This window comes from Balaenoptera musculus, chromosome 17, assembly GCF_009873245.2.
Source record: "Balaenoptera musculus isolate JJ_BM4_2016_0621 chromosome 17, mBalMus1.pri.v3, whole genome shotgun sequence".
NCBI lineage: Eukaryota > Metazoa > Chordata > Mammalia > Artiodactyla > Balaenopteridae > Balaenoptera > Balaenoptera musculus.
Window position 1 is genome coordinate 14,700,156 of NC_045801.1, and position 26,810 is coordinate 14,726,965.

The window sequence follows — 26,810 nt, forward strand, 5'->3', positions numbered from 1 at the left end:
TCATAATGACATGATACTGAATCAGGGCACTCCTCCCCTGGAGAAAGAACACTCTATAAGCATTAGTGCATTCATCCCCACGACATCCTGGTGAACAAGATAGGCGTGGCAACACCCAGTCTTAAGCTCTCGCGTCATTGCTGTGCAAGAGTCAGACCTACAGGCCTGGAAGGAGAGGCTGGGTCCTGAACTGGGGTCACTGACAGGGCAGAACATTCCACTGCAGCAGTGGGCAAGCGTGTAAGTGTCTGCTGAACAAAGGGACCAAGTCGTAGGGGGTCCCAGAGGCTGTGGGGACCCTTGGCCTCAGCATCAGCTGAAAAGTACAGGATTCTGGGTCTTACGAGCTCCTGGATCTGGGCCCCAAGAATTCCAAAGTCCAGCCCAGCTCTAGAAAGCAGGTCTGGAAATGTGAGTGGGATGGATTCCCATCATACCTAAACACAGAGTGTAACTCTATCCTACATCCTCTGAGTCTAAAATAATGTGTCACTAAGCAGTGAGGTAAGTAATACAAACATGAACAGTCTTGACCTCAATAACCCGACTGCTATTTGTTCAGCACGCTGTAGTCCAAAAAGAGCTTTCTCCTAAGTGCTTTGCTTCTCCACTGCCAAGAAAGTTGCTGGTCCAGAACTGGACTGGAATTCCCCACTGTTCCTTTGATCCTGAAATTCTGTGAGATGTCGCTATTTCCATTTTACAGATGAAGACACTGAGGCTCTGAGAGGTTAATGGACTTGTTGGTAAATGGTTAAAATAGGGCCTCCAAGCGCAATGCTGGAGTTCTGCTATTCAACGACACATTTCTGTTCAACTTAATTGTACTCTCCGTGCTCTTAAATGTGACTGTTTGTTAATATAGCCTCTGTTCTTAAACAAAAAAGGAAAGAAATGACTATGGATAATAGGAAATGTCTTATTAATATGAAAATCATAAGGCAGCTTTATTAGTAAGATAATAAACAGCCTGATTATTAAGAGATGTGTTTTAAGAAACTATTCTAGGGCTTCCCTGGTGGCGCAGTGGTTGAGAATCTGCCTGCCAATGCAGGGGACACAGGTTCGAGCCCTGGTCTGGGAAGATCCCACATGCCGTGGAGCAACTGGGCCCGTGAGCCACAGCTACTGAGCCTGCGCGTCTGGAGCCTGTGCTCCGCAGCAAGAGAGGCCGCGATAGTGAGAGGCCCGCGCACTGGAATGAAGAGTGGCCCCCGCTCGCCGCAACTAGAGAAAGCCCTCGCACAGAAACGAAGACCCAACACAGCTAAAAAATAAATAAATAAATAAATAAATTTATAAAAAAAAAAAAAGAAACTATTCTAACTATTGTATTTAGTTAGGGCTAAAGTCTCAACAATGGAGACTTTAAAATGGAGTCAGTGCCAGTAACACAATGTACCTGGAACTCCTGTCTGACAAAACATAGTTGGAACCAACAAGAACCAACTGAGATTCCTCAGACTGGATGTGTCACAGACACTTTTAAACAAAGGGAACCCGGAACTGCTCATTGCCCTAACGTGCGTCCTGGGAAACAACACTAATTCGTGTTTAATCAGGAACCTCTGGAGTAGGCTTTGAAGAGGCCCTGGATTCTAACCTGTTGCCAAATACAATGTACCTCATCCTCAAGATCCTGTCACTCCAGCACTGGCTCCTGTGATACTCAACTCGCTTATCTCTCATGCCTTCTCTCCTGGCTACGTCTCAGACTGCTTTGTTGGAGTCTTCTTCCTTTGATTGCCCTTTCAAAATGGCAGAATGCTTTTTTGTGGGTCTATGTTAGGTGCTGGGGGAACACGGTAAGCAGAGCAGAGCTAGATCCTGGCCTCGCGTTGCTCAGAGCCAGGCCAAGGTCCCGTCCTTGCGGGTTCTCGGCTGGCTGTCACATCTGGTCCAGAGCTGTACCTGTGCTGGTCTGACTCTTCTGTATCAATAACCTTACAGTCAACATCTCACGCTCAGAGCTCTCTCCCGAGCTCAAACACCCACATTTTCTGTGCCTCCTGGATACTTCCAGACGGCTGTATTGCTAGGACCTCAAACTCAGCATGACCCAAACTGTGCCTCTTATAATCCTTCCTAAATGTGTTCCCCTTACGACCTCTCTGTTGGCTAATGACATTGCCATCCTTCTAGACACCCAGTTTAGAAATGTCAGTCATCCTTCCACTTGTTCCCTTCAACTTCCGGCTACCAAATTCTGTCCATCGTACCTCCACGATCATGTGCCTCCTCATTTCCTTCCACCTATGACTCCTGCCTCAATCCCAGCTCTCATTATCTATAACTTACTCTACTGCAAAAGCATCTAAATTTACATCTCCACCTCATGACTTTATTCATCCATCTCTTGAACTGCTACTGGAGTAACTTCCTAAAACCCAGGTTGACTCGCCTTATTCCCTCAAAACCCTGCAATGTTCTCTCATGCCTACAGAATAATGGTGGCAAGAATGATGATGAGGATAATGATGATGGGATAAAGTTTATTGACCATGTGACAGGTACTTTAAGTGCTCTACATATATCTTATTCAAATTTCAAACATACCAATGAGGCAATTGCAACTATTATCATCAATTTATAGATGAGGAAACTAATGAAATCATGACATTTAACACCCTCTACAATGAGTATAGAATAGACAGAGAATTTACATACACCACTCCCCTATTGCTATTGTCCAGAACATCCTTCTAATCACCGGCTAACATGCAATAACTGTCGCTGTACCTACTCTCCCCCAAGTGGAACAGACTCTGAATAGGGCGAGCCTCTTGGCTAGAAAGAGTCTTCTTCACCATTCTCTGAAATCCTTCTCATTTTTCAAGGCCCAGCAAAAATAGTACCTTCGCTGTAGTCCTTCCAGACTTCCTCCACTTGGACTTAACTGTTCTTACTAAGCTATGAGAACCTGCAGAGTTTGTGGAATCTGCACCCAAGTTATAGAAGTATGACAGAAAAATACCCACCTTTTCCAAATGACGGGTGTTACTCAAGTGCTTCCAAACATCATTTACAATTCAAAAAAGGCAAAGGACATTAGAAAGTCAAAGTATGTAATCAAGAAGATGCATTTAAATGTGAGCCTGCTCTGGGAGTTGCTCCCAGCCATCCTGTGACTTGGGAGAAATGTGCTTTTGTATCAGTGCCTGCCCTTTTCAAATCTGACTCGAGGAGAATGTCACAAACTTTAAGGAAGAAGAGCTGTGACGTAGAACTATCTGGGAATACCTATTCTTAGCAATTATGTCAACAAATTAAAATTTTGTTTTTCAGAGAATAAACATAGAAAAAAGTTAGGAGAAAAAGAAGGCTTAGAAGTCCAGAAACAAAGAAAATTACACTCACAAGGGAAAATGAAAGGTTCCTTAGGGAAATATGATATCTCAGTTGTAAGCTGAAAAGTCAAAACAGATAAAAATGTGCTCAAACAATCTCGATTTTGTAATCATTAGGCAGTTCTACTAGAATAAATAGGGCAAACTACTTGACTGAATGACCATCAAGATATCTGCAGTCTCAAATGCCCTATCTTTAAGTCCACACCCAGATGAGGAGTGGTGGGGAATTCCAGTTCTAGGTCTGGACCAGCAAATTTCTGGGTGATGGAGAAGCAAGCCACACATCAAAGGGACTGTTATCACAAGTCCATTGAGAACTGGTCACACCTGCAATTCCATTCCTTCCACAAATCTGTGATAAAAGCACAAGAAATGCCAACCAAGTCAAAGCTAGGCTAGCCAACCCAGGCTTCTATTTAATTATAGAAACAGAGCCATGGTCCTCCAGAGTTGGAGCATGTGTGCATGTGTGTGTGTGCGTGTGTGTGTATGTGTAAGAGAAAGGGGTAGAAATACATATATAAAAGAAGGATTCTCTAAACATTCCAATTAAACATTTTTTCCTCATTGCAGTCATCCATGAATTTACTTAAACCATTTGGGAAGTTATTTACGTAATTAAAGATACGAAAAGTTTTCCTGGACAATCAAATCTTGATCATCAAGACCAACTGGATACGAATTCTTATCTTAGAATGATGACTTAATATATTTTTAAACAAACTACCTGTATTGCAGGATGCAAAAAAAAAAAAAAAAATTTTTTTTTAACAATTCCTTCTTGTTTGGGTAAGTGCATATAGAAAGGGGAAAAGAAATCTCTCGGTATGACAGTTCTCTATTTTTTTCAGGCTCCAGCACAAATTCATAAAAATTCCTGTTATCTAATGATTAACATTACATCCAATTCCTTTTTCTCGTGTTCTGAAGGTGTGGTTGAAGCTCCTTCAGTTTCTTCCTGAACAGATTACTAATTTGTTCCCTCATGTCCTGTTTTTCCATGTTGACACTATCCCTCCAGCTGAATGGACTTCAGGGGAGAAGTTTAAGTGCCTTTTCCTCCAGCGTGAACGCACCGCCTCGGACTGACCACCCCTGGGAAGGTGTCACTTCCCTTCTTGCGGAAACTCACCAGGCCTTTTTCTTCCGCTTGTGCTTGGACTCAATCATGCGAACAATGGCTTCTTCTTCATAGGTGTGGCCACACACTTTATTTTTCACTGGCTTCTTCATTTCCAACTGCAATCAAGGAGACATCAGGCTTTCAGGAATGATAGTGATCAGCTTCCAGTAACTTCTCCAAGCCAACAATTATTTGGCGCTATGTTTGCCTAGACCTGGGGCTTCCGAGGTTTAACCTCCCCATCTCATGGCTCTAGATAACTCTTAGGGCAGATGACCACATCAGAAAATGCAGGGAGACCAGTGGCACCAATGACACTTGGCCTGTGGGCCAGGAATTTATTCCTAGATCCCTAAGGGCAACATTGACTGAAAACTCTTTCCCAGGTATACTCTTCAACTCTCGTCCCTGTCCTTTCCTCCCTCCTCAACTCTAGACATGAAATGAAGTCAGAAAGCAAACAGGAACCCTTTGCCTCTATGAAGTGAATCGCTTTTTCTTTCAGGGGAAGGAGGAGAAAACAGTACCTGTGTAATGGGGCAGATGAAGTTGGTCTGACTTTGGGTCACAATCATATCTTCATCAACTCCTTCCGTGCCGTCAGCCTCTCTGTCTGCTTGAAGACCATCTAGAGGGAAAAAGGGAAGTTGCTGAGTCTTGTTGGTCTAACATGTCAAGGACAGGAAGGGATGGAAGGGTCTCTTTGGTGTTAGCCCCTGTGCTAGGCGCTTGGATGCATATTAACTCTTCTGCAGGGGAGGCAGGACTCTGCCCATGTTTGGTAAGGAAACAGATTTGGAGCAGCGAAATAACTTTTTCAAAGTTACAGAGAGTGAATTTGTGAGGGAGTACTGTTCACTAATCAAGAATGTGGCTTTGGAGTCAGAAGGACATGGTCATCTTTGTCACTTCCAGCTGTGAGACCTCGTGCTAGCAAGGTCTGTTTTTAACGTCTCTATAACTTAATTGCAAGGATTAAGAGGTGAAGAATTTAGTGTGCTCTGCACAGCACCTGGCACAAAGACACATTCAATAAATGATAGTTACTGTTGGACAGTACAGGGATTCTCAAGCGTTTTGGTCTCAGAACCCTTTTGTACTTTTAGAAATTATTGAGGATGCCAATAAACTTTTAAAATGTGGTTTATATTTATCAAGATTTGCCATGTTAGACATTAAGACTTAGGAATTTAAAAATATGTATTTATTAATTCATTTAAAAAGAACAATCCCATGACATGTGAACATAAATGACATTTAAAAAATTAAAAGTAATTATATTTTCCAGAACAAAAAAAAGTTAGAGATAAGAGTGGCATTGTTTTACATTTGTGAAAATATCTTTAATGTGTGGCTTAATAGAAGATAGTAGGATTTTGATATCTGTGTATGCGTCCAGTCTGTCATGATATCACATCACATAGTCTCTGGAAAAATTCACTTATGAAAAGAAAGAGAGTGAAAAGGGCAAATGACATCTTAGTATCATTATGAAGATAGTTTTGACGTTGTGGGTACCCTGAAAGGCCCTCAGAGTACCCTAGGGGTTCCTGGCCCACACTTTGAGAACCGCTGAGTAAATGAGTGGTAAGGCTAGCTTTGAATATAACTTATTTGATTCTAATATCTGTGTTCTTTTCATGGTCCTTGCCCCTCACCAAGGGAAACTAGATAATAGATGGCTTCTGAATGGGGTACTGAGAGAATCTCATATGAAAGCCTTTCTTTCTGGAGAAGGCAGACTTGTCATTCTGCACTGAAATCAAAGATCAGTAGTGTTTTAAACACAAGTGTGACAGTGCAGTGACAGTGTAGTCCTTCCTCCTCCTTTTCCCCCTCCCTTTCTCTCTTCTCTCTTCCCTTCCTTCTTTCATTTTGGCAAAATATTGAATATAGACATTAAAAAGTGCCTCGCTTTTAATGTGTGAGGGAAACCCTTTTCTTAAGTTGAGATGGTTCTGCACATCTTTTAGTTCCTACAACTGCTGGCCCTGGCCTTCCCCCTTGGCCAGATGAAGTATATGCTGGAAAAGTACTACTGGGGGCAGGAAAAGGGCCACAGAGCACTTGTTCAAGGTCACCCACTGAACTTATGGCTGAAACCCAGGGATTCTGCCCCCAATTACTCTGTTTTTTTGGTAGGGGTTTCTCTTTGTTTTAGCAACTAGTGCTATTTATATGCCAGCTTGTTGTATTTTCTTAAGAGAAATGTCCCCCAAACAGCGCTTATTCCTTGAAGAAGGCAAGAGTGAAGCCCTCAGAGCTTAAGATTTCCCAGACAGAGCATTTTCTAACCATTGGTCATTAAGGTACGATGCCTGGGGCCTTTCAGCTTTTCAAGGGCCGATAAAAAGGTCTGAGACCTTGAAAACCATTTACTGGTTTCAAAACAGGATAACTACAAAATGGAAAATAATCAATTTTAAAGGTCTACAAAATGTAATGTTGGGTTAACTTCATTAACTGTTGATTTGGTAATCAAAAATATTTCCTTTGGAAGCAATATATACGCTGGATTTAGGTTTTAATTTAATAATTCCCAAGTATGCTAAGAGAATTGCTGAGAAATTAATAGCCAATTAGAGGTTAAATCACTTACTTGTAGCCAACCATTTTCCAAAGCAAAATTGTAAAAATATCTTCAAAAAATTTTGCCAGCAATAAAATTATATTTAATGTGGAAGTTGCCATAGTTTAGTATGTTTGCTATGATGTGAGTTGGGGCTTCTGAAATAATTTTCCTTCGATCTATGAAGAGTCTCTGTGCTTCCCAGGACCTGTCTTTGGTATGAACAGCGCAAGAGTCAGACTCTTAAAAGAGTCCTCTTATCAACCCAATGATTCTTCACGATGGTTCAGGAAAGTTGGACAGGTAAGGAGAAAAGTCAAGGAGCAGAGCTGAGAGCTATTCTGATTCTTTGATTCACTTTCCAAAGCCTCCTCTTGTGGGCTGCCGCCCATTTCTGATTGTGCGTTTGACAGTCAAAATAAAAGTATCTCTTTGTCCATTTCTTACAGGGCTTACTCTGAACTGATAGATTTCTCACTGTATATGTTATACTGTGGAATTCACCAGAAAATCTGTTGGATGAATAACAGGGTTCAGCCAATGTGAAAGACTGTGGGCTTTTCTTTTTTTTTAATTTTCTATTTTTAAATTTCAAAAAGTAGAGGAAGCAAGAAAGCACAACTCAAATGCAATGCCAACCACTAGGGAAAGCTGAGTGGGGAACTTAGAAGCTGTAGGTGGCTATCAACAGCAGCGATCACGAAAGAAGAAGGTGACATAAGTGAGACTGGGAAAGAATGCCAACGGTGAGTAATAGCCCAAGGACCGAGAGTCTAAAAAGAGAAAGAGCCTCAATAGCTAAACTTCTCTTGAGCTAGAACATTTCCTCACCCGAAATCTATATTTATAGAAAGTGATATTAACGTTGGGATTCTACAGTGTGCTAAAACAAAAGGTCACATCTGGCAATAAATACCACTTACACTAATCTATACAGAAAGACAAAACTTTTTGATAAGCCCGCTGAAAGAATATTGGAGAGAAAAAATCCAGATCGTCTACTAGAGTCACAAAAGTTTTAAACTGAGGTTATTTATCCTTATTCTCTCATTTCCTGGAGAAAACGGAGATCCAAAGACATTACAGGTTTTGTCCAAAGTCATGCAGGGAGTTAGTACAGAAAATCAATTTATAGCTCTACTTTCTTGGCCTGCTTAATTTGAATACTAAAACCAGTGTATAGTTTCTGGGAGCCATCCCTCCCTCCCCCAGATTATTATTTTATTAATAATAATACCTCAAGTTTACTGACTGCTACATAGCAGCTACTATGCTAAGCACTTTATATACATTATTTCATTTAATCTGCACAAAACACCCATGAAGAACAACTCTATTGTTATTCCTACTGAATAGACAAGAAAGCTGAAGCCTCCACAACATTTTTAAGGCAAAAGTAGAAAATATCAGCATTATAATAAAGAAATAAGCGGATTAAATCTGTTTGGTATTCAAGAGATCTCAAAAAAATTTCTGATTAAAAAAGGAAAAACAAGATGATGAGTCACACTGTTTTCCATATACATAAACAAGGCATGTTGTCAGAAGTATACGCGCCAGCTGTCAGCTTCCGCCCAGATGGGCAGATCTCAGACCCACACCTAACATCCATGCCCGGGCCCAGGGCACCCAAGCAAAGTGCTGAGGAGGGAAACCTGGGCATGAACTAATATCTACAGAGCACCCAGGAGGGATGTATCAGGACTGAGTTAGTAACTTGAATGGGATTTTTTTGATGTCATAAAATAAAAACCAAAAGGAGAAGACATGAAAATGCTTGTAGTAGTAATTAAGTAAACAATCAAGGATTTCCAAAAGTCTACGAATATTCCCCAGTGATGTAAGGTTAGGAGGTCGGTGAGGGCAGTTATTGGATCCCAAGATGTGGGTTCATGGTTAGTCAGTGATGACGCCAGTGAACAGCTAAATCCTCATCTCAGTCGTCCTCCTCCTAGGTGCTCAAGCCCAAACCTTTGGAATCTATCTATCTATCTATCTATCTACCTATCTATCTTATTTATTTTGGCCGTGCCGTGCGGCATGCGGGATCTTAGTTCCCCAACCAGGGATCGAACCAGTGCCCCCTGCATTGAGAGCGTGGAGTCTTAACCACTGGACCTCCAGGGAGGTCCCTGGAATCATTCTTGATTATTCCTTTCCCTTCATTCCTCACATCCAAACCACTGGCAAGTTCTGTTGACTGGGTCTCAACTATATTCCCTAAATCGAAATCTAGCCTCTTCTCTCGATTCCTACTGCATCTTAGTCCAAACCACTACGGCCTTCTGCCCAGACCTCTTCAGGCGCCTCCTAACTAGAATCCCTGCTTCTTATAGGGGTCACCACCTCCTCCCCTCCACCCCCGCCTGCTTCTTACAGGGGCCTACCTGCTTCTTACAGGGGCCTACATAGCCAGCTCCTCTGACCAGTCCCCCTCTCACCCACCGTGAACTTGGAACATGCCAAGCTCTTTCTCATATTTGGCTGCTATACTAACCCGCCTGGAATGTTCTGCCCTCTGGATCTTTGCTTGTACTACTCCTTCTTGTCATTTTAAAATGTTGGTTTAAATGTTGTCGCCTTGGAGAGGCCTTCTCTGACCTCATAAGCTAAAGAAGACACCAGCCTTCCTCTACCCCATCGCTCTGTTGTGACTGTACAGCGCATCTCTTTAAGTGCTACTTTCTTGTCTGTCTCCCTCTCTTCTACTTTCCCCTACTCCTGTTCTCTTCCAGGAAAGCAGGGACTTCGTTGTCTTGTTCATTGCTGTTCCCTAGATTCTAAAATGTCCTTGGCATGTAGTGGTAGCACGTTCAATAAGCATCCCATTAGTAAAGTGCTTCATCCAACAAGGCAGGAGTGGGCATACTTTTCACAAGGATATACTTAACATATTTAACAGATGCGGCAACACAGACACACACACGTCTCACACAATGATGATTTTATAGGTTTTAGGCAAATAACACAGAGGACTTCACTCTAGCTTGGGGTACAGCCTTGGACCCTGAATTCCATGTCAAAGGCAGCAAGTAAATGTTACAATTATAGCAGGCCGTGTGGTAATTACAAAGGAGAATCCAGACATGGTTTTGTGGTCAGAAAATACACTTGGGCCTGGCCACACACAGCCCTAATATTAGTCACTTGTCTGTCTTCAGGCAACCCAAATTTGGCTGACAGACAGTTTTACGCCAGCTGGGAATAAAAGTTGATTGCTATGTGCTTTTTCAATTAAGCCTCGACATTTTTCTAAAAGCACTTTTCTCTTAAAAGTTAGTAGCAAATATTTTACAAATATTTGTTGCCCGCCTGAAATGCTTATTGGACTGCCTGGATTATTTTACTTGCACTGTTCTGGGATGGCGTATTTGGAGCGGCTGAGCTGGTACATGGGAGATCCCCTCCCTAACCTGCAAAAGAAGGTTGATTCTAAGTTGGAAGCTCTGCAGTCACAGTGTCTGCATATGTGTCTGTGCCAACTCCCGACTTGTTGCCCCACCAAGCAGCCCACAGGCGGGGTTATGAGGGGCCTCATCTGTGAACTCGGACATGTCTTAGACTCCAAACGGAAAAAGAAGTGGGTCAGCAGGCTCAGTCTCTTTGGCTTGGAATTAACAGGATTGTGTGTGTGCGCGTGCACGTTGTTTTGGGGTCTACTCTACTACTAATGGGTACCTAGCTTTGTTCTTACTTTCTTCCTGGGATGAGTGGCCTGTCCTGAATGCTTCTTAGTTTCTTCCTGGGTTGAGTGGCCTGTCCTGAATGCTAGCACTTTGGCTGGGTCAAGTTACCATTGAGGGAATCCTAGTTTTGAAACTCTCTGGCACTGGCTAAGAGCTAACTCTTCTGTGTGTGAACAGCTTTTGCAGAATTAAAATGCAGATCATGTCCAGAAAGGGCCTACAGAATTAAAAATTTCCTAGGTGTTATAATCTTCATAGGATAGCAAAATTCAACAGACACAATTTCAACAAAAAATATTCAGCAAAGGTAGATTGACTTAATAATCAGAACAATGGATAGAACATAGTAAGGATCTGATAAATGTTATTTATCATGTATACATTTTATTATAAACCAATGCTATATAACTGTAAATTGTTGCTGCTATTGTTATTTTTATCATTACTTTGTGCCAGGTTGTATGCTTGGTATTGGCAAAAAATAATCCTTGCCCTCAGGGAGTTCAGTCACACAGGACAGATATATACAACACAAAGCAGTCTTGTGAGGGCTATGCACATACAAGATACTGTGGAAGGAAGCTCCCAGGAGCGAACAGGGTCAGCCTCTCTGAGGAGCTCATAATTGATCTGTGACAATGAGGAGGATCTTTCAGCTCACGTTGTCTGAAACAACTCTGCTGCCCCCTTAAACATGAGCATTGAATTCGCAGCTACCTCAGGTCAACACTTTGATCAGTATTCTTCCTTCTTCGGTTAGCTATAATCTATATTCATCTCAGATTCTACGCATTTGGAAGAAGCTATATATATCCAATACAATTCAATCCAACCCAATCCAATCCAATCCAGTCCAACCAAACACAATCCAACCCAACCAAACTCAACCTAACCCAATCCCTGCAGCTAATCTCCTTCCTTTGAAATCCTATAACACCTACTGTATATACCATACTCTTTTAGCTTAAATTTCTTCATTATTCAGTTGTTTCATGTGGATGGAACTTCTTTTCTAGGTAGATTGAAAGCTCCTTGAGGACAAGCATTGTGTGTTCAAGCCAAAACAACTCAACTCAAGTTGTATTCATTGAACACCTGCTCTGTGCCAAACACTACACAAATGCCCGTGGATATGAAGAGGATTAAAATCAAAATCACGTCTGGTGGGGAGAGACAGATACAAACACTTATATTCTGTGCAATGAGTGAAATAACAAACATGTTTTGTACAAAGAAGAAAAGTAACCTAGAAGATCTCGGAAGGTGGGGTGAGGAATCAAGGTGAACCTCCCTGAGAAAGTGATGACTAAGCCAGGCTCTCCAGGGAGGTGTGATAAGAAGAGGGAAGGACACTCAGGCAGTGAGGATTAGAGTGTTTAGGAACATGGGCTCGGAGACAGCTTGCCCGGGTTTAAATCCTGGTCCCATCACTTTATCAGCTGGGTGCTCTTGGGTGAGTTACTTTACCTTTTTTTGTTTTCATCTTCTCAGCTGTAAAATGGAGTTTACAATCTACTTCACAGAGAATGAACCTACTTCATAGAGCTGTATGAGGATTAAATGAATTAATGTATGAAAGATTCTTAGACGGGTGTCTGGCAAATAGCAGGGGGTCGATAAATATTGTTATGATTATTAATATTATTACTCAGAATTCCCACGGAGCTAGCATAGAGTGGGTACCTGCAACATATATGCTCTATTAAATAAAAACGATGTGCTATGGACTCACCCGAAGAGAAACCACAAGATTGCTCGACCCGGGATTCTGAATGGGATGAGCCCTTCCATGCCCAGGGCAGAGGGAGGCCTCAATTAGCCCAGTTGTAGTTAGCTGACCGGGCACTATCAACATCTTTAGTTTCCTGGCCGCTTTCACTTCCACAGCTCTTTCAACAAACTCCTCTAAAGATCTTGAAAGTAAACTGAATGAAGAGTTTCAGCTTATAACCTCCAAATGAGCTGAGATTTTCATAAGATGTACCCTGTCGCATTATCATGCACTTGTTAATTTATCTGCTGTTGTTTTAGACACGGTCTTTGTCCTCAGCTGACATCATGTATTAATTTGCCTCCATTTCTTTAAATACTGTCAAAATACGTCATATGTCAAAATACGAGGGTTTTAAAGTAATCAGAACCTGGTGCATTCTACTGGTGGGACAAAAACCAATCCTTTGAGATCTGGTCATACAATATCCACTTTAAGTCAATAAATACTGAAAATATCCCCAAATTCAGTACATGCATTTAGTACTTGTTATGCAAGTACAGAGAAGGTTTGATGCCCATCTCTAGGTTTCTAAGCAAAAGCAGACCACCGAATGCACACATTCTATTTCTTTGCTTTGGGCAGTTAACTAGAAAACCACATGATAGGAAAACTGATTTGCCAGCATCGAGAAGGTATACAACTCTCAATTGTTTAGAACCACGGAAGAGTATGAAGCAAGCAAAGATCAGAAGATGAGAAATCCCATTTGGGTCCATCTTATGTTTCCTTATTTTAGAGGGCTGCAAATACCACCTATCCAGGTACCCAACACAGTAGATGCAACTTATTCCTATACGCTTTCCAATCTCTATCTTTAAACTACCTTGACTCTGTCTCCTTCTTTTCATGCTCACTGCTGCTGTCCTAATTCAAGTCCCCAGCCTTCCTATTTAGAATATTGCAAAAGTTCTTTATTTATCTCTCTGCCTCAGTCTCTCCCCAACTCCTTCTACACCCTAGCTCATCTTTCTAAAGCCATGGCCTCCTAAGCACAACAACAAGACTTTCCATTAGTTGGCCCAGAGCATCTTCATCTCCCTCCTCAATCCCATTCCCCATATCCATCCCAAACTCATTACAGTTTGCTCACACTTGCCAGGCTATTCTGCACCTCTGCTAGCCCTTCCCCTAGCAACCTGTGACCACACTTCAAGACTAAATTAATTCAAGTATTTCCTCTGTGAAGCCCCAAAGCAGAGGTGATACCTCCTTCAGCCCCCAGAATATCTTTGTAGATGCTGTAATCATTTGTTTACTTCTCTATCTTCCCTACTAGACTATGAATTCCTCGAGGGGAGGAACTCTGCCTTATTTATCTTCATATTCTCAGGGAGCCAGGCAAGGTGCTGGAACTTAATAAATGTCCACTGAGTGACTGGGTGCCAAAACAAGAGAATGCTTTGATTATTGTTATATATAAACTGACAGCGATAATAAGATGAAAACGGTAAAGAAGACTGTTCTGTAGGCAAATATTTTAGAATAAGACAAGCTGGTCTTTGATCTAATTACTTTTTTCCATAAAGGGAGCCATTTTACACCATCTAGGTCATTCCACTCTCCATTCTCTGTTCCAAAAGAGAATGCAAAAGCAAACTACCAAAAAGCAAGATGATAGAGGTCGTATTCCAAGAAATAAACTATTCCACACTATGTCTTTATATCATCTCTGATTCTATTCCCTTGCCCAGAGGAAAGTACAATAATCATCAGTTATGAAAAATGTGTAAATCATCTTAAGTTTATTGAGTTTAGCCAGAGTGTACATGTAGTGACATTCAAGTACAGCAGTTTTTATAACAGAGAAAAACACTGGGGAAATCTAGATATTTGACAGACTGAGAGTTTCAATGAACTGTGACATCACCACTCAAAATCTGACAGAAATTAAGAACAATCTTTATCATCAGAAAATGCTTATAACAAGAGGTGGAAAAAATGAAATTAAAACTATATATGTAGTGTGATTAATTTATCTTAAATATGGCGTACAGAAAAAAGACTGAAAGAAAATATGACAAAATATTGCAGTCCACTGTGTCCTGGTGGCATAACTACTGTATATGTGAACTGGCAGTAGGACATTTTTTAATTTTTGAAGAATAATTATTTCATTTGTACTTTTTGTAACCGGTACTGTTTATGAGACCAAGTAATATTTAAGAAGAAAGTAGGACTGATGGCAATGGGGATGGATGGATTTGTTTATTCAGTTTGTCAAACTGAAACAGATAACGAAATCAAGTCTAGAGATCATAATATTTTAAAAAGGAAGTTTACAATTTTTAATTGCTCAACTTTAAAACTGCAACACTTCAGCTTTGGGTAAGACAGGGACTATGACACCATTTCCATCCCTGATACATTCGAGATTTATTATCCTAATGACAGTTGTAATATTTCAAACTTATCTGCTCCCCTCACAACGTAATTTATATAACATCTTCTCTTCCATCTCCTCTAATTTCGAAGCTCTAGACAAAACAAAAATGAAATTGCTGTGTAGAATGCAAGACTTTAATAACAGAATAAAGCCAGCACCAATATCATACTTCGTTTTGTAAAGCTTCTCGAAATAAATGATAAATTTTGATCTTCAGACGATAAAAGGTAAAGAGGCACTGAAGACGTCCATTGTGGGATAAAGCTCAGTGAAGGGGGAATTATTTGTCTTACTAAGTGAGGGCAGGCCTCAAGTCTAATCAGGTATGTTACTCGGTAGGATTTACCCAGCATGGTAGTTACAAAATGCCTCAGAATCTGGCATTAATTAAATATGCTTATTTTTCCTTTCTACATGCATCTGATAAAGAGTATCAAGGTTTATTTTTGATCCATTTAAAAATCCTTCTTTATGGTGGCACAGTGTAGTCATTTTTAAACAAGAAGAAAAAAAAAAAAGAATAGAAAAAAGAAAGGGGAATAATCCCCAAAGTGCATTCCATATGGAAGAAATTTAAAAAGGTGAGAGGCCGAGGGACCAGATCTAGTGAGGCTCAACAATCCTGTCAGCCGCAAAGACAGCGAAGCCACCCAAAACGCAGCCCGGCTCCCAGCCTGCAAAGTGCGCAGAGCCAATCGGGGCTTCCGAGAGCGATGAACCCACAGACGCTCTGGGCCACCTCGACATCTGTTTTCAGTTTTCAGGGTCTTGTCTGAAGTTAGCCTAACAGAAAACATACCAAAGGGGAAAAAAATCCCTGCCAACTGGAAGGAAGAAGAAAAATGACAGAGAGAGAGAGAGAGAGAGAGAGAGAGAGAGAGATGGAGAAAGAGAAGGAGAATGGGGAGGAGGAGGAGGGGAAGGAGGAGGGGGAGGGAGGGAGGGAGAGAGAGAGAAAGAAGAAAGGAAGCAGGGGGTGAGGGCTATGGGGCATCTTCCACACCACAGAGCCCGAGGAAAGGCCCTGGCGGCGCTCACACACCTAGAACCAAGTCCTGTGGCCAAGCCTTCTTTCTGCTCCCCCCGCCCCCGCCTCCTCCACTTTCCACCCTCTATAAAACCTTCCGCACATGCAAAGGAAGAAGACACATGACTTCAAAATCGGGAGCAGCTTAGGACACAGCTCTTGTGAATGCGTACAATAGATCTGAGTCATTTGTTCGTTTTGTAAACATGGAGAAATCACACTTTTAAAACTTCCTCGTCTGTGACATTCACAGCACTTGACAATATACTTAGCATGGAACATTTACTCTTTTCCTTATCCACACCTAAAGATGTCAGGAGGGATAAATTTTCTTTCTCACTGAGAGCTCACATACTCCAGGGCAGGTGGCAATTAGGAGCGAGCTCGCTAAGGGAGGCAGAAGTGGGCCTGACAGTGGCTGAGGTGGCTACGAACTTGGGCTGGGCCACGCAGAAACACAGAGAACTGAGCAGCAGCCCAGGAGAGCCTCTCACCAAGGCCACTGCCTTCCTCTGGGAAAGCTTCTCACTCAGGGGCTCCCTCATCCCTCCCAAACTTAAATCCTCGGTAATTACCTGTTTCTGCCACTGTCTCCCTGCCTAATCCGTAAGCCGCTCAAGGACAGGGACCACCTTTGCTCATCATCTCTGCATCACAGTGCGTGGCGCATGATAGGGGCTCAGGGTTGATACCTGGCATCCAATCTCGAGGGCGGCTTAAAAATTACACCATTCACCCCCTAGCTCTTCTGCAGAAAAGCGGTTCTGCGCAAGACCCAGAGAAGAGCTCTGTAAGGCATGGACTTCCGTGGGGTGGGTTAAGTCTAGATCTAGGTACCACGTGGCTCTACCATAAATTGGGGGATAGGTGTTGAAGTTCCTTCAGGCGAACACTGTCTCTTCTCAACTATTTCAGTAGGATACAGTGAAGATGAGATGAAATGTTTTGCCCTCTCTAGAAAAAAGGACCTAACAAATACATCCAGGCAGTAACAAGAACATCATGAGGAAGGAGAACCCTGGGGACAGTTTCTGAAAGGGCAAATCAGGGCGACTGGCTGATCTTGTTCATTTTCAAAGACTTTGGGGGGGGGGTCCAAGTTCTAGTGCTACAGTGTACGGTCTACGGACATTCACAAGCTCCAAAAGGTAGCACTAATGGGTGTGAAAGATGGTAAGGAGGGACGAAACAAAGGAAGGAAGGAAGGAAGGAAAGAAGCAAAAAGGCTCTCAGAACTTGCTTTACAAACTCTATAGGCAGATGGAAAGATCTCAGCTAACTACCTTTCTGAGCTTCTAATGAGGGTGATGCTGTTTGAGCCACAGTCTCCAGCCTTGAGTGTGGACCTGATCTGGATTGTGCAGGAAGTAGTGAGAGAGCATCAACTCATTAGCACACATACCCCAACATTGCAGAAGGACAAGGCTGTACAATAGCTCTCTGGTTTCCCTGAGGACAATTCTCTTCCTTAGCTAAAAATTGAGACAAAAGCCAAACGTGGTGAGACAGCTGGTTAAGTGACTGCAGAAGACTCACTCTGAGTCCCTCAACCAGCAGCCCCGTGAGGGAAAAGGTAGCAGGGAATTCAGGGGCTGAGAGAGGAGGAGCCTAAAAATACATAAAGGGTGAACATCAAGGAGGAAGAGACTTTGTGCAGGGGAGGTAATCGGCACACTAATTACAGGGGTCATAATTAGGAGCGATGGAATGAAATTAAGAAAAGGAAAATTTTAATTGTCAGGAAAAACTTGGTTGGGCTCATCGTGAGGGAGAGATGAGTTCTCTCATAATCTTCACACAGTCTGAAGGCCATTCATCTGTACAGAGTTGGTTCAGAATGAGCTAGAAATTATTTAAAGGGAATTTTATTTTTGTTACCAAAAGTAGACGAGGTTACTTGATGACACACAGAGGGCCTCTCGTATTTAATTTTATCATTCTGTTCCCTCTTCTAAATTAAATTGTAAAATAGCTAATGATAAAAAAGCCTATGACTATTTCATTCCAAAAATATGATTCAACATGTAAGGAGATTGAAACCGGCAAAGTGAGAACAAGTGAGGAGAATGGAATACAGTCAAACGTGCTTCAATTGACAACAGACTTACAGATGATGGCAAACTAGAAAGGAATAAGTACTAAAAATATGATTGGTTTCTCTTATTTTTCAGAACGAATTCAGTTACTTTTTCAGAATTAATACAAAAATGGCAATTAAACTTAATTAATCATTGTCAGGACACGGTAAAGAGCTTTCAAATTTTAACCCAGTTTCAGGATGACAGTCTGGTAGCAGTCTCACAGCTGTCAGATAACTGAAACTTGTAGCCCTAAATAGGGTTAAACCTTAGGTTGTAAGAAGAGACTACAGTATTGAAAGCTCATGTATCGGGAATAAAATGTCAAGAAAATCTATTTTCTCTTCCTCATTTGGGGGCTCAGGGAATGATTCATGTAACTTTCACTGAGTAAATGTCTGCCGACCACTCCTGTTTCCTAGGCGAGGAGGATGCAAAGGCCAGGGGTTGAAATGGACCAGAAAACACATGACTCTATCCTGGTGGCCTGAGTAGCAGGATGGACGTGAGCTTAGGGGGTCCGGGGGAGCTTACCGGGAGGCTTCTAAACACGACTGCAGGAGGGACAGTGATGCTGGGAAGAATCTTGAAGGAAGAGGAGGTAAGATGAGCAAAGGCAAAAAGGTGAGAGAAAGCAATGCTTGCCATTCCATCATCCTCAGCGGATGGGTTTAAGAGCAGCAACTCCAGTGATATGTACAGATACCCTATTGTGTATATTACACTAAAGGAAGCAATATTAAAGTCAGGTTTTCTGATATTACTGATATTTCCCCAGTATTATTATTATTTTTTAAGTGCATCCTAAAACGTAAGCTACCCAGGAGGTTGTCTGCTTGCTTCTTCCTCTTCCACCCACCCACCCACCCACCACCATGAACTGAGGGCCTGTCATCTTGGTGGGTCCTGTGTTCACCAATATCAGTAAGGCCGAGCAGAGCTCCTGACCTAAATGACTCACTGTCTAGTGTCAGGGGAGAGAGTGCCGTTAAAATACAGTGGAATAAGTTCTACGAGCTTCAGCAATGGCTTCCAGAGGACAAAGGGGATTCCAAGCGGGGTGGGGCGCTCCTGCAAGGCCTACAGGCAAGAGAGGTCCAGGTACATTTGGAGAACTCTAAGCGCTTGGCTCAGGGATGCTGGGGGAGAGGAAGTTGGGAGTGGATGGGACATGAGGCAGACCTGGATGACACCAGACACTGCTAAGCAGTGAGCCTTCCAGAGCAGCAAGGTGTCAGGGCGCTTGTTAGAAATTTTCCTCTCTGTATGTGAATTATCAACATGTAACATTTTGGACAAGATTTCTCGGGATAAGTTATATCTTGTGATGAGGTACTCTGTGTTCTCCCCAGTTGTCTGCTCACCCTTGCCCCTTCAGGTCAACTGCAAATTCAGGGCTAGAGCTATACATAAGTTTTCAGAGACTCTCTTAAAAACCTCTGGTCTGATTTCATGTCCAAAGATGTCTTGAGCATTGTGATGGCCTGATTCAGTCCTTATCAAAAAACCTTTTCCATAAACATTCAATTTCACCATACACACTGTATTTATTACTCCTGTAATGAATTTCACTTCAAATCCTACTTCTGCCAACAGGCACCACATTTTGAAAGGACAGACAGCCTGAAGGCAGACTGAAAAGTAGAGTTTACAGCACTCAGGATTTTCTAATGCAGGCTTTCATCTTGTATAAGGTTAACTATATAATTGCTAACTTGATTTTTCTTTTCTTCTCTGTGTTGCTTCTGAGGTTCTGATGAAATGTTTGCTGCCATTGCTAATGAAATTCAGAAAAGGACTGTTGGTTTTTTTACTCTGCTTGGGAATTTTGATGCAATAGATGTTTGCATACTGTTGTCAGAACAAATAAGATTCGTTATTCCTAAGTGCAAAGGGAACACGGCTTTTCAAAAGAAAAGTGAGAAGAAAATTCAAGCAGAGAGGACTTGGGGAAATTTGGCAGGAAGAAACTTTTGTGTTCTGCTGATCTGATGTATGAGAAACATTTTCAAGAGCTTTTATGTAAAAGGCAGTTTCTTTTTTTTTCCAACCCAACATCTAGGGTAGAAAAACACAGTGCCTTCAAGTGAACTGTTTGCCAATTAGAGGAAAACAGTACTTTGGTGGATAGTAAACGGGAATGACTGAAAGTTCTGGGCTCTGCCACTTGGCAGGTCATGCCACTTAAGCTATTGTTCTTGACCTTGTTCTTTCTCCAACCTGAAAAATAAAGGAATGAGAATAGGAAGGAAGGTGGACTCTATAGTTCTAAAAACCCATTCCAGTTTTAAATCCTTTATCCTTATAATCACTATCAAAGTTTACCACTATCTGAAAACCAAAAAAACAAAGATTTTCATGAATATTCAGGTAGTCAACTCAAATGACTCCTCATACTAATTCCAAGGCAAACTTGTTGCCTTCAAGAGTCAACCTATTTGCAAACCAAACTTGCACAACATCCTAATTTATGTTACAGAAATAAGTGGCCCTTACTAACCTAGCAAATAAAATTTGGATTTCAAGTGATGAAAACATGTTTCACTATGACCAATGTTAAGTATAAATTGAGCAACAGAGATGGTTACCCAAGTATAGCAGATAGGTACAATGCGGTTATTACTAACATTTTGAAAACAGTATTCAGGAAGCCTTATAATCACAGCATTATTTTCCAAGAGTCAATGGACTACAAAGAAGAATTATGTTCAGACCTGACACATACTCAGAGGAGGAGCAGGGCTGTACGTCAGCAACAATAACAGAAATTAAGTCAGTAGCTGAAATACATTTTCCCAGACTTCTTACTATGCCACAGACACTTAGGTATTTTTAAAACAAAACATTTGTCCATTCTTCTTTTCATACTCCAGATTACAAAGTCCTCATATAGACAAACCTCATTTCCCCAAATTATAATTATTTTTTCACCAATTAGTTGCAATTCACACAAACCCATAATCTCACAAACATTAAGTAGCCCACCGGTCATTGAAAAGGGCAAGGAGGTCAGACCTGGGGACATTACTGAACATAGATGGCCAAATCACTGTATTAGTTGGGGGAAAGGATTCCCATAACTTCCAGATGTCTTGCTGGTGTGAATGTCTAGGTAGCCAACAGGACCATCAGTTTAAAAATGTGAAAACCACACATTGGAGCCAGTATTTTTCTTGGAACTATTATTTGAAGAGGTACCGATCTGGAAGCCCAAAGACTAAAATGTGGCTTGCAAAGAATTTTCAAACAAGGAACTCACATTCTCCAAAAGCACAAATTGGATGCAGCTAATATTTACTCTTCCATGTTCCAGACAGTAAAATGCCACACATGGCAAATGAACCGTGAACCTGACCACGTGAATTTCCCTGCGGTCAACATCTCCCATTTCTGTTCCGCAGCAGTTTCACTCAGCGAGACCACCAGCCTCCTCGTCACTTCTCTGCATCCATTCTGATCCTCATCATCCTTTCATAGCTTCCGACTCTGCACATAACCAGTCCCCCCCACCGTCTCCTAGCCAACTTGTGACTGGGGCAGTGAGGAAGGAGCAAGGGCTTCAGAGGCAGATCTAGGTGGATCCTGCCTCCCCTAGCTGTCTGATCGCTGGAAAGGCACCACCTCTCAGAGCCTTAGTTTCCTCATCTGTAAAATGGGACAACATTCAACTGGCAGGACTGTTGTGAGGACTGAGAATTTAACTGAATACCTTATTTAATTTGAGTAAATTGATTATTTAATGTACGCAGCACATAATAAAGCACCCATCAGGTCTTCTCTCCCTTTCTTTTCCCTTGGATTCCAGGAGACTGGATGCGTTTGCTTTTGTTTTCTGCCTCAATTCTTTCGTATCTTCTTCAAAACCACTTCAATGATCCCCTCTTCCTGGCACTGAGGTCCTGTCAGGGCTTAACTTTCCCTGTTCTTCTCCCTCCACTACAAGGTGCTGTGTGATAATATACGGCCCCTCCTAGTTTGTTATTTTCCTAGTCCTGACTATTCACTTCCTTGTTATAGTGTCTTAGTACAGTGCCATATGCACACAGGGCCATAAATGATGTTTTCTGAGGATTTAGCTCACCCAGTGCCACTATATTATTTGTTTAGAGGATACATCAACCAACCTATTCACTTTGAACTTTCCCCTTCAGTTGAGCAATGCTTAGTCCTCAATCTGAAACACCCTAAATCATCAGTAACTCTTATTTTATATGACATCTGCTTATCTTTCTTCTCTGAGTCTTCCTCTCCTCTATCTCATTGTATCATGTCCCATGTTAATGATCTGACAAATAAGTAACCTCTAGCCATGCTCCACTTGTCCTCTCTGGGGCATGATTCAGACTACTCCAAGAGCTGGTGTTGGTTTCCCACCTCTCAGCCTGTGCAATATCCCCTCTATTGTTCCCTTCTTTGTTTACAGACAAAAAGGGACAATTTTAATTACCTCCTGGCTGGATGTCTATAACTTTCCTCTCAGTGTTCTCAGAGAGACCTCATGGAAGGAGACAACATGAGCTTAAATCTTGCCTCCCTCAGTACTTTGGTGTTTTTGAGCGAGTTACCCAATCCTTCTGAGTGTGTTTCCTCATCTGTAAATGGGAAAACAACACCTGTGTGGTAGGGTGGCTCTGAGGATAAAAACATTTTGCGTAAAATGCTAGATATGGGCCTTGACATATGACAGCTGTCAAGAAATGGGGGAAAAGATTTTTCTTGAACTTCCAGAGCTGCTTCCCATCACCCAACCACTCCATCCCACCCCATCCCAGACCTTTTAGTGGCAGTAATTTTGAGTGTTTGACCTTCCTCTCACGGTCACACTGTGACTTCCCTCTGTGGTACAAAACAGGCCCATGAACCTCACCTACTGCTTCAAGACTTCTTTCTAGGTTGTTTCAAGTTATTTCATAATCCTTTTTGGCCCAATCCTTCTCACACACACTCTGCCCACCATCCCCTATGCCCACATTCTGAGCTCTCTCATCTCCAGATGTCCTTGAAATGCCAGCTCCCAACTTTCCTGATTAAATATAATGGACACTGTTACCTTCCAACCCTTGAGAAAAACAATTCTGCTCCAGCATGGGGAGGTGGAGAGAATGCTGGTCAGATCAGGTAACCTGCTCCCAACCTGCTATGTGACCTGGGCTAAGGCACTTCACTTGTCTAAGCCAGGGAGGCAGACTGGATGTCTCCAAGCTCCCTCTAGGCTCGAAGATTAGATTCTCTGAATTCGGTATATTCGGATGCCCAGTCTTGTCTGCCTATCTGTGTTGTTCTGCTGCTGTGTGAATAAACTTTAGGCCCCTTAGCCTCAGCACTGTTCTCAAGGGCAGAGACCATTATCTGGGTAACTCACTTAGCACAGCCTGGAGCGAGGTGCCACAGACAGTACTTAACACATGCATTTAGATGACAATGATCAAAGCACCTCCAGTGAGGCACAGACAGCTGCCACTAGATGACTCAGACCTCTCTGCAAAATGGCTTAATTTAGCACTCTTTCAGTCTAAAGAACAGGCTCTGAGTGAAGAGCGAAGTGAACTGAATACCCTTTAACTAATTTAACCTCCCAGTGGCCCTGTAAGGTCAGGAGTTTTTATCTCTGTAACACAGATGAGAAAGTACAGACGCAGACAGTTCCATCCGCTCCTCCTGAGTCACCAGTGGACCCAGGGGTCCGCGTGAGTAGTGGAAAAACCCTAGACTGACTGGGAGGGAGACCTGAGTTCCAGGCAGGCTTCTGCCATTAGCCATGGGTATGATCTTGGAGGCGGCAGTTTTGGGGCCTTACTTTCCTCATCTGGAAAATGGCCTTGAGAAGTGGTTCTCAAGCCTGGAAGGGTATCAGGACGACAAAGAAAACAATATTAGAAACAAATCTAGACTCCCAGGTCCACTCTTGGAGATTCTTATTCCATGGATCTGGAGTGGGGCTCAGTACACTTTATTTTCTGCATGTGCCCCCCTATGGGAACAAAGATCACAAAGGCAGCTATAAATGCCTATGACACCGGAGTCACAGCTTAGCGTTCCATTCAGACAACTTTGTCTCTTCCAAGTTCCAAGGCCCATTAGATCATCTAATCCTTCTCTTTGTCTCTTGAGGAGAGCCCAAACTGGACTATTTCCAAGCATATTACATGGGAGCTTACCACATGCAAGAAAACCCAAAGAATTTTGAAATCAAATGTTGGTTCATGAGACTCACAGGGTCAGTAAAGAGGTAACCTTGTTTTGATAGAAATCCAAGCTAAAGTGCAGCGAGTCCTGCGTAACCAGCCTGAAAGGCTGAAGAGGAATGGGAAGACGGCAACAGGCTTGCTATAGCAGCCTAAGAAGCTTCTTTTTAAAACAAAAACCTGTAATACATCTGGATCTGCTTGACGAAAGCTTAAAGATTCAGTGAAAGTCTTATTAACAAGGGAAGAACGAACCCAAGAATAGGTTTGCTTTGTAGTCTGAGCGCTCTTATCTATTGAAGCCTTACTACGTGTGCCAGGCCCCGTGCTAAGCATTTTACACACATTACTCCATTTCACTGAACCAACTCTGATGCAAGTATTCACATTTTGTTGAAAACTGAAGTTCACAGAGCTAGCCAAACCCAGGTAGATTTGACTCCATAAACCACGTAATACTACAAACATGACCTTAATATCTAATAAGCTTTAGGTCAAAATTTCTAGAATATCCAACACTGAATAGGAAAGCTCAGCAAATCTGCCAGGTTTCTAGGAATCTATGAATTGGAGACAGAAGTATGTCTTTTATGGAATTCTCAGATGTGCTTCACTTAGAGGAATTTGGACAAATGGAAAGAAGATAACAAATATAATTCAGAAAATTTGAATCCACCTCCCATTCTTGATGTTGGTTTGATGGTGTGAGTGCCCTTGAAAAGGCAGTTTTCATATCTGGCTGTGGGTTCCATATCAGCAGAGTGAGGGTGATAGGAGCTACTTACATGGCAGGGATGTTGTGAGAATTAAATAGATTTAAGTCCACAAAGCAGCTTTGATCTCTTTAGAGAAAGGTGACAAATAAATGAATTAGGGAACATTATTTGTCCTTCTAAAGGCCATAGCTGACTGAAGCTTATAAGAAGCACCCTAGAGACCAGACATCCTCCATCATTTTCTAAACTTTCCAAATTTTACCCCTGCAAATAAATCTGTGATTGCAAGAGGTGGACCAGACTGTAGGCTGCAACTTCATTATTGATTGGAATTTGAAATACAGTAACAAACTAGTGGTTACCAGTGGGGAGAGGGAAGGGGGAGGGGCACGGTAGGGGTGCGGGATGAAAACTATTGTGGATAAAATAAGCTACAAGAATATACTGTACAACACGGGGAATATAGACCATATTTTATAATAACTATAAGTGGAGTATAACCTTTAAAAACTGTGAATCACTATATTGTACACCTGTAACTTACATAATACTGTACACCAAGTATACTTCAAAAAAAAATACAATAAGCCTGTCTTAAATTCTTTCCAAGGGGATTTCGGTTCTGAAACCCAATTTGGACTCTGTTGAAGTAACTTCTTAGAACATGGTCTGATTTTTGAAGGTCGGCCCCCAAACTGTGCTATTAGAAAGTATTCATAGAAAAGTGTACAAAAAGCATTCAGTTGTTTTCTGTTAAAAAGCAAAGCGGAAAATACGTATTTTTTAAACTTCAGGAAGAAGAAAATTTATAGTTTTCGTCTTTCGCATGCTGTTTTCCTACCCTATTTGAGGTTACTCTTTCCCATTACACGGCTCTTGACATTTACACAGCGTTTTACAATCTTTTTATTATCTCATGTTCACAGGCACCCTATGAGGGAGAGCCCTGGGTACTGATAACCCTTTTACAGGTGAGGAAACAGTCATAGAAGCCTAATGACTTGTTCAAAATTATGAGAAACCTTTCTTCCTTTATATATAAGACATTTTACCACCTCTTTGAGAGTGTCAGCACAAACTCAAAGACTGAACACATAAAGGGAACAAGGTTTGGGTTTCTCTTTTAGTGGACTCAGTATTACATTAAAACTGAAAGGAGCCTGTGGTCATCTAGTTCAAACCCCGCACTTTACAGATGGGACCTGGAGAGAGGTGAGCGCTCAAGGCCTCATGCTCTTCAGAGCCAGTGTCAGGACGCCCACCGCTCATCCAAATCCCAGACCCGCAGGCTTCCCATGTGGACTGCCCCTTCTTGTTGGGATGTGAAACTCTAAAGGGTTAGATCTAAACTGTTTTCTTTAGCACCTAGTATACATTCAAGGCTGAAGAAATGAATGTCATTAGATGTGGAATTAAATCTAGAGTCCTCCAGGTGCCAGCTTATCACTGGTCCGTGAAGTACTCAAACCTCTGGAGCAGATCTGTGTTCCTCTGAGACTAGCCTTCTTTCCCGAGGTTGGAGATTATCAAAAGGGCAGTGGAGCAGATTGCCATACTTCTCATGGTGGGTCACAGAACGAGTTCTGCTTTTCCCTAGCAAGAGAGCAGCTTTATTTCCACCCCTCTGAAAGCTACATGCTCCAAATCCTTAAAGCAACCCATCCACTCCTGTTCCTACGTCATCATTCCTCCCGGTTCAGCTTACCCACTTTTGACTAACTCCTAACCTCATTGACCCCAAAGTCAACAGTTTAGGTAACGGTGGTTCTTTTGTAGGGGTCTGGAGAGAAGTGCTAATGATGACCATTCTTACTGCTAATATCACCACCATCACTACCTCTACCCCCCATCATTTTATTGAGTGTTCACTGAGTTCCATGCCCTGTGCTAAGTGAACACTCTGTGTGAATTAACCCAAT

At 42.1% G+C, this 26,810-nt stretch overlaps 1 protein-coding gene across 2 annotated transcripts in view; it reads right to left on the reverse strand.

Moving 5' to 3' along the window:
• The window catches only part of NSMCE2 (NSE2 (MMS21) homolog, SMC5-SMC6 complex SUMO ligase), a 219,719-nt gene that overhangs the window by 4,016 nt on the left and 188,893 nt on the right, over positions 1–26,810 (reverse strand). For both annotated transcript variants that reach the window (XR_005017026.1, XM_036830295.1), the window contains exons 5-6: positions 5,001–5,101; positions 4,483–4,589 (exon numbers count right to left, since the gene is read on the reverse strand). Coding sequence is in view for 1 of the 2 variants with exons in the window: in XM_036830295.1 (XP_036686190.1) it covers positions 4,483–4,589; positions 5,001–5,101 (208 nt within the window). In the remaining variant the exon portion in view is untranslated. The remainder of the gene's footprint in view (positions 1–4,482; positions 4,590–5,000; positions 5,102–26,810) is intronic.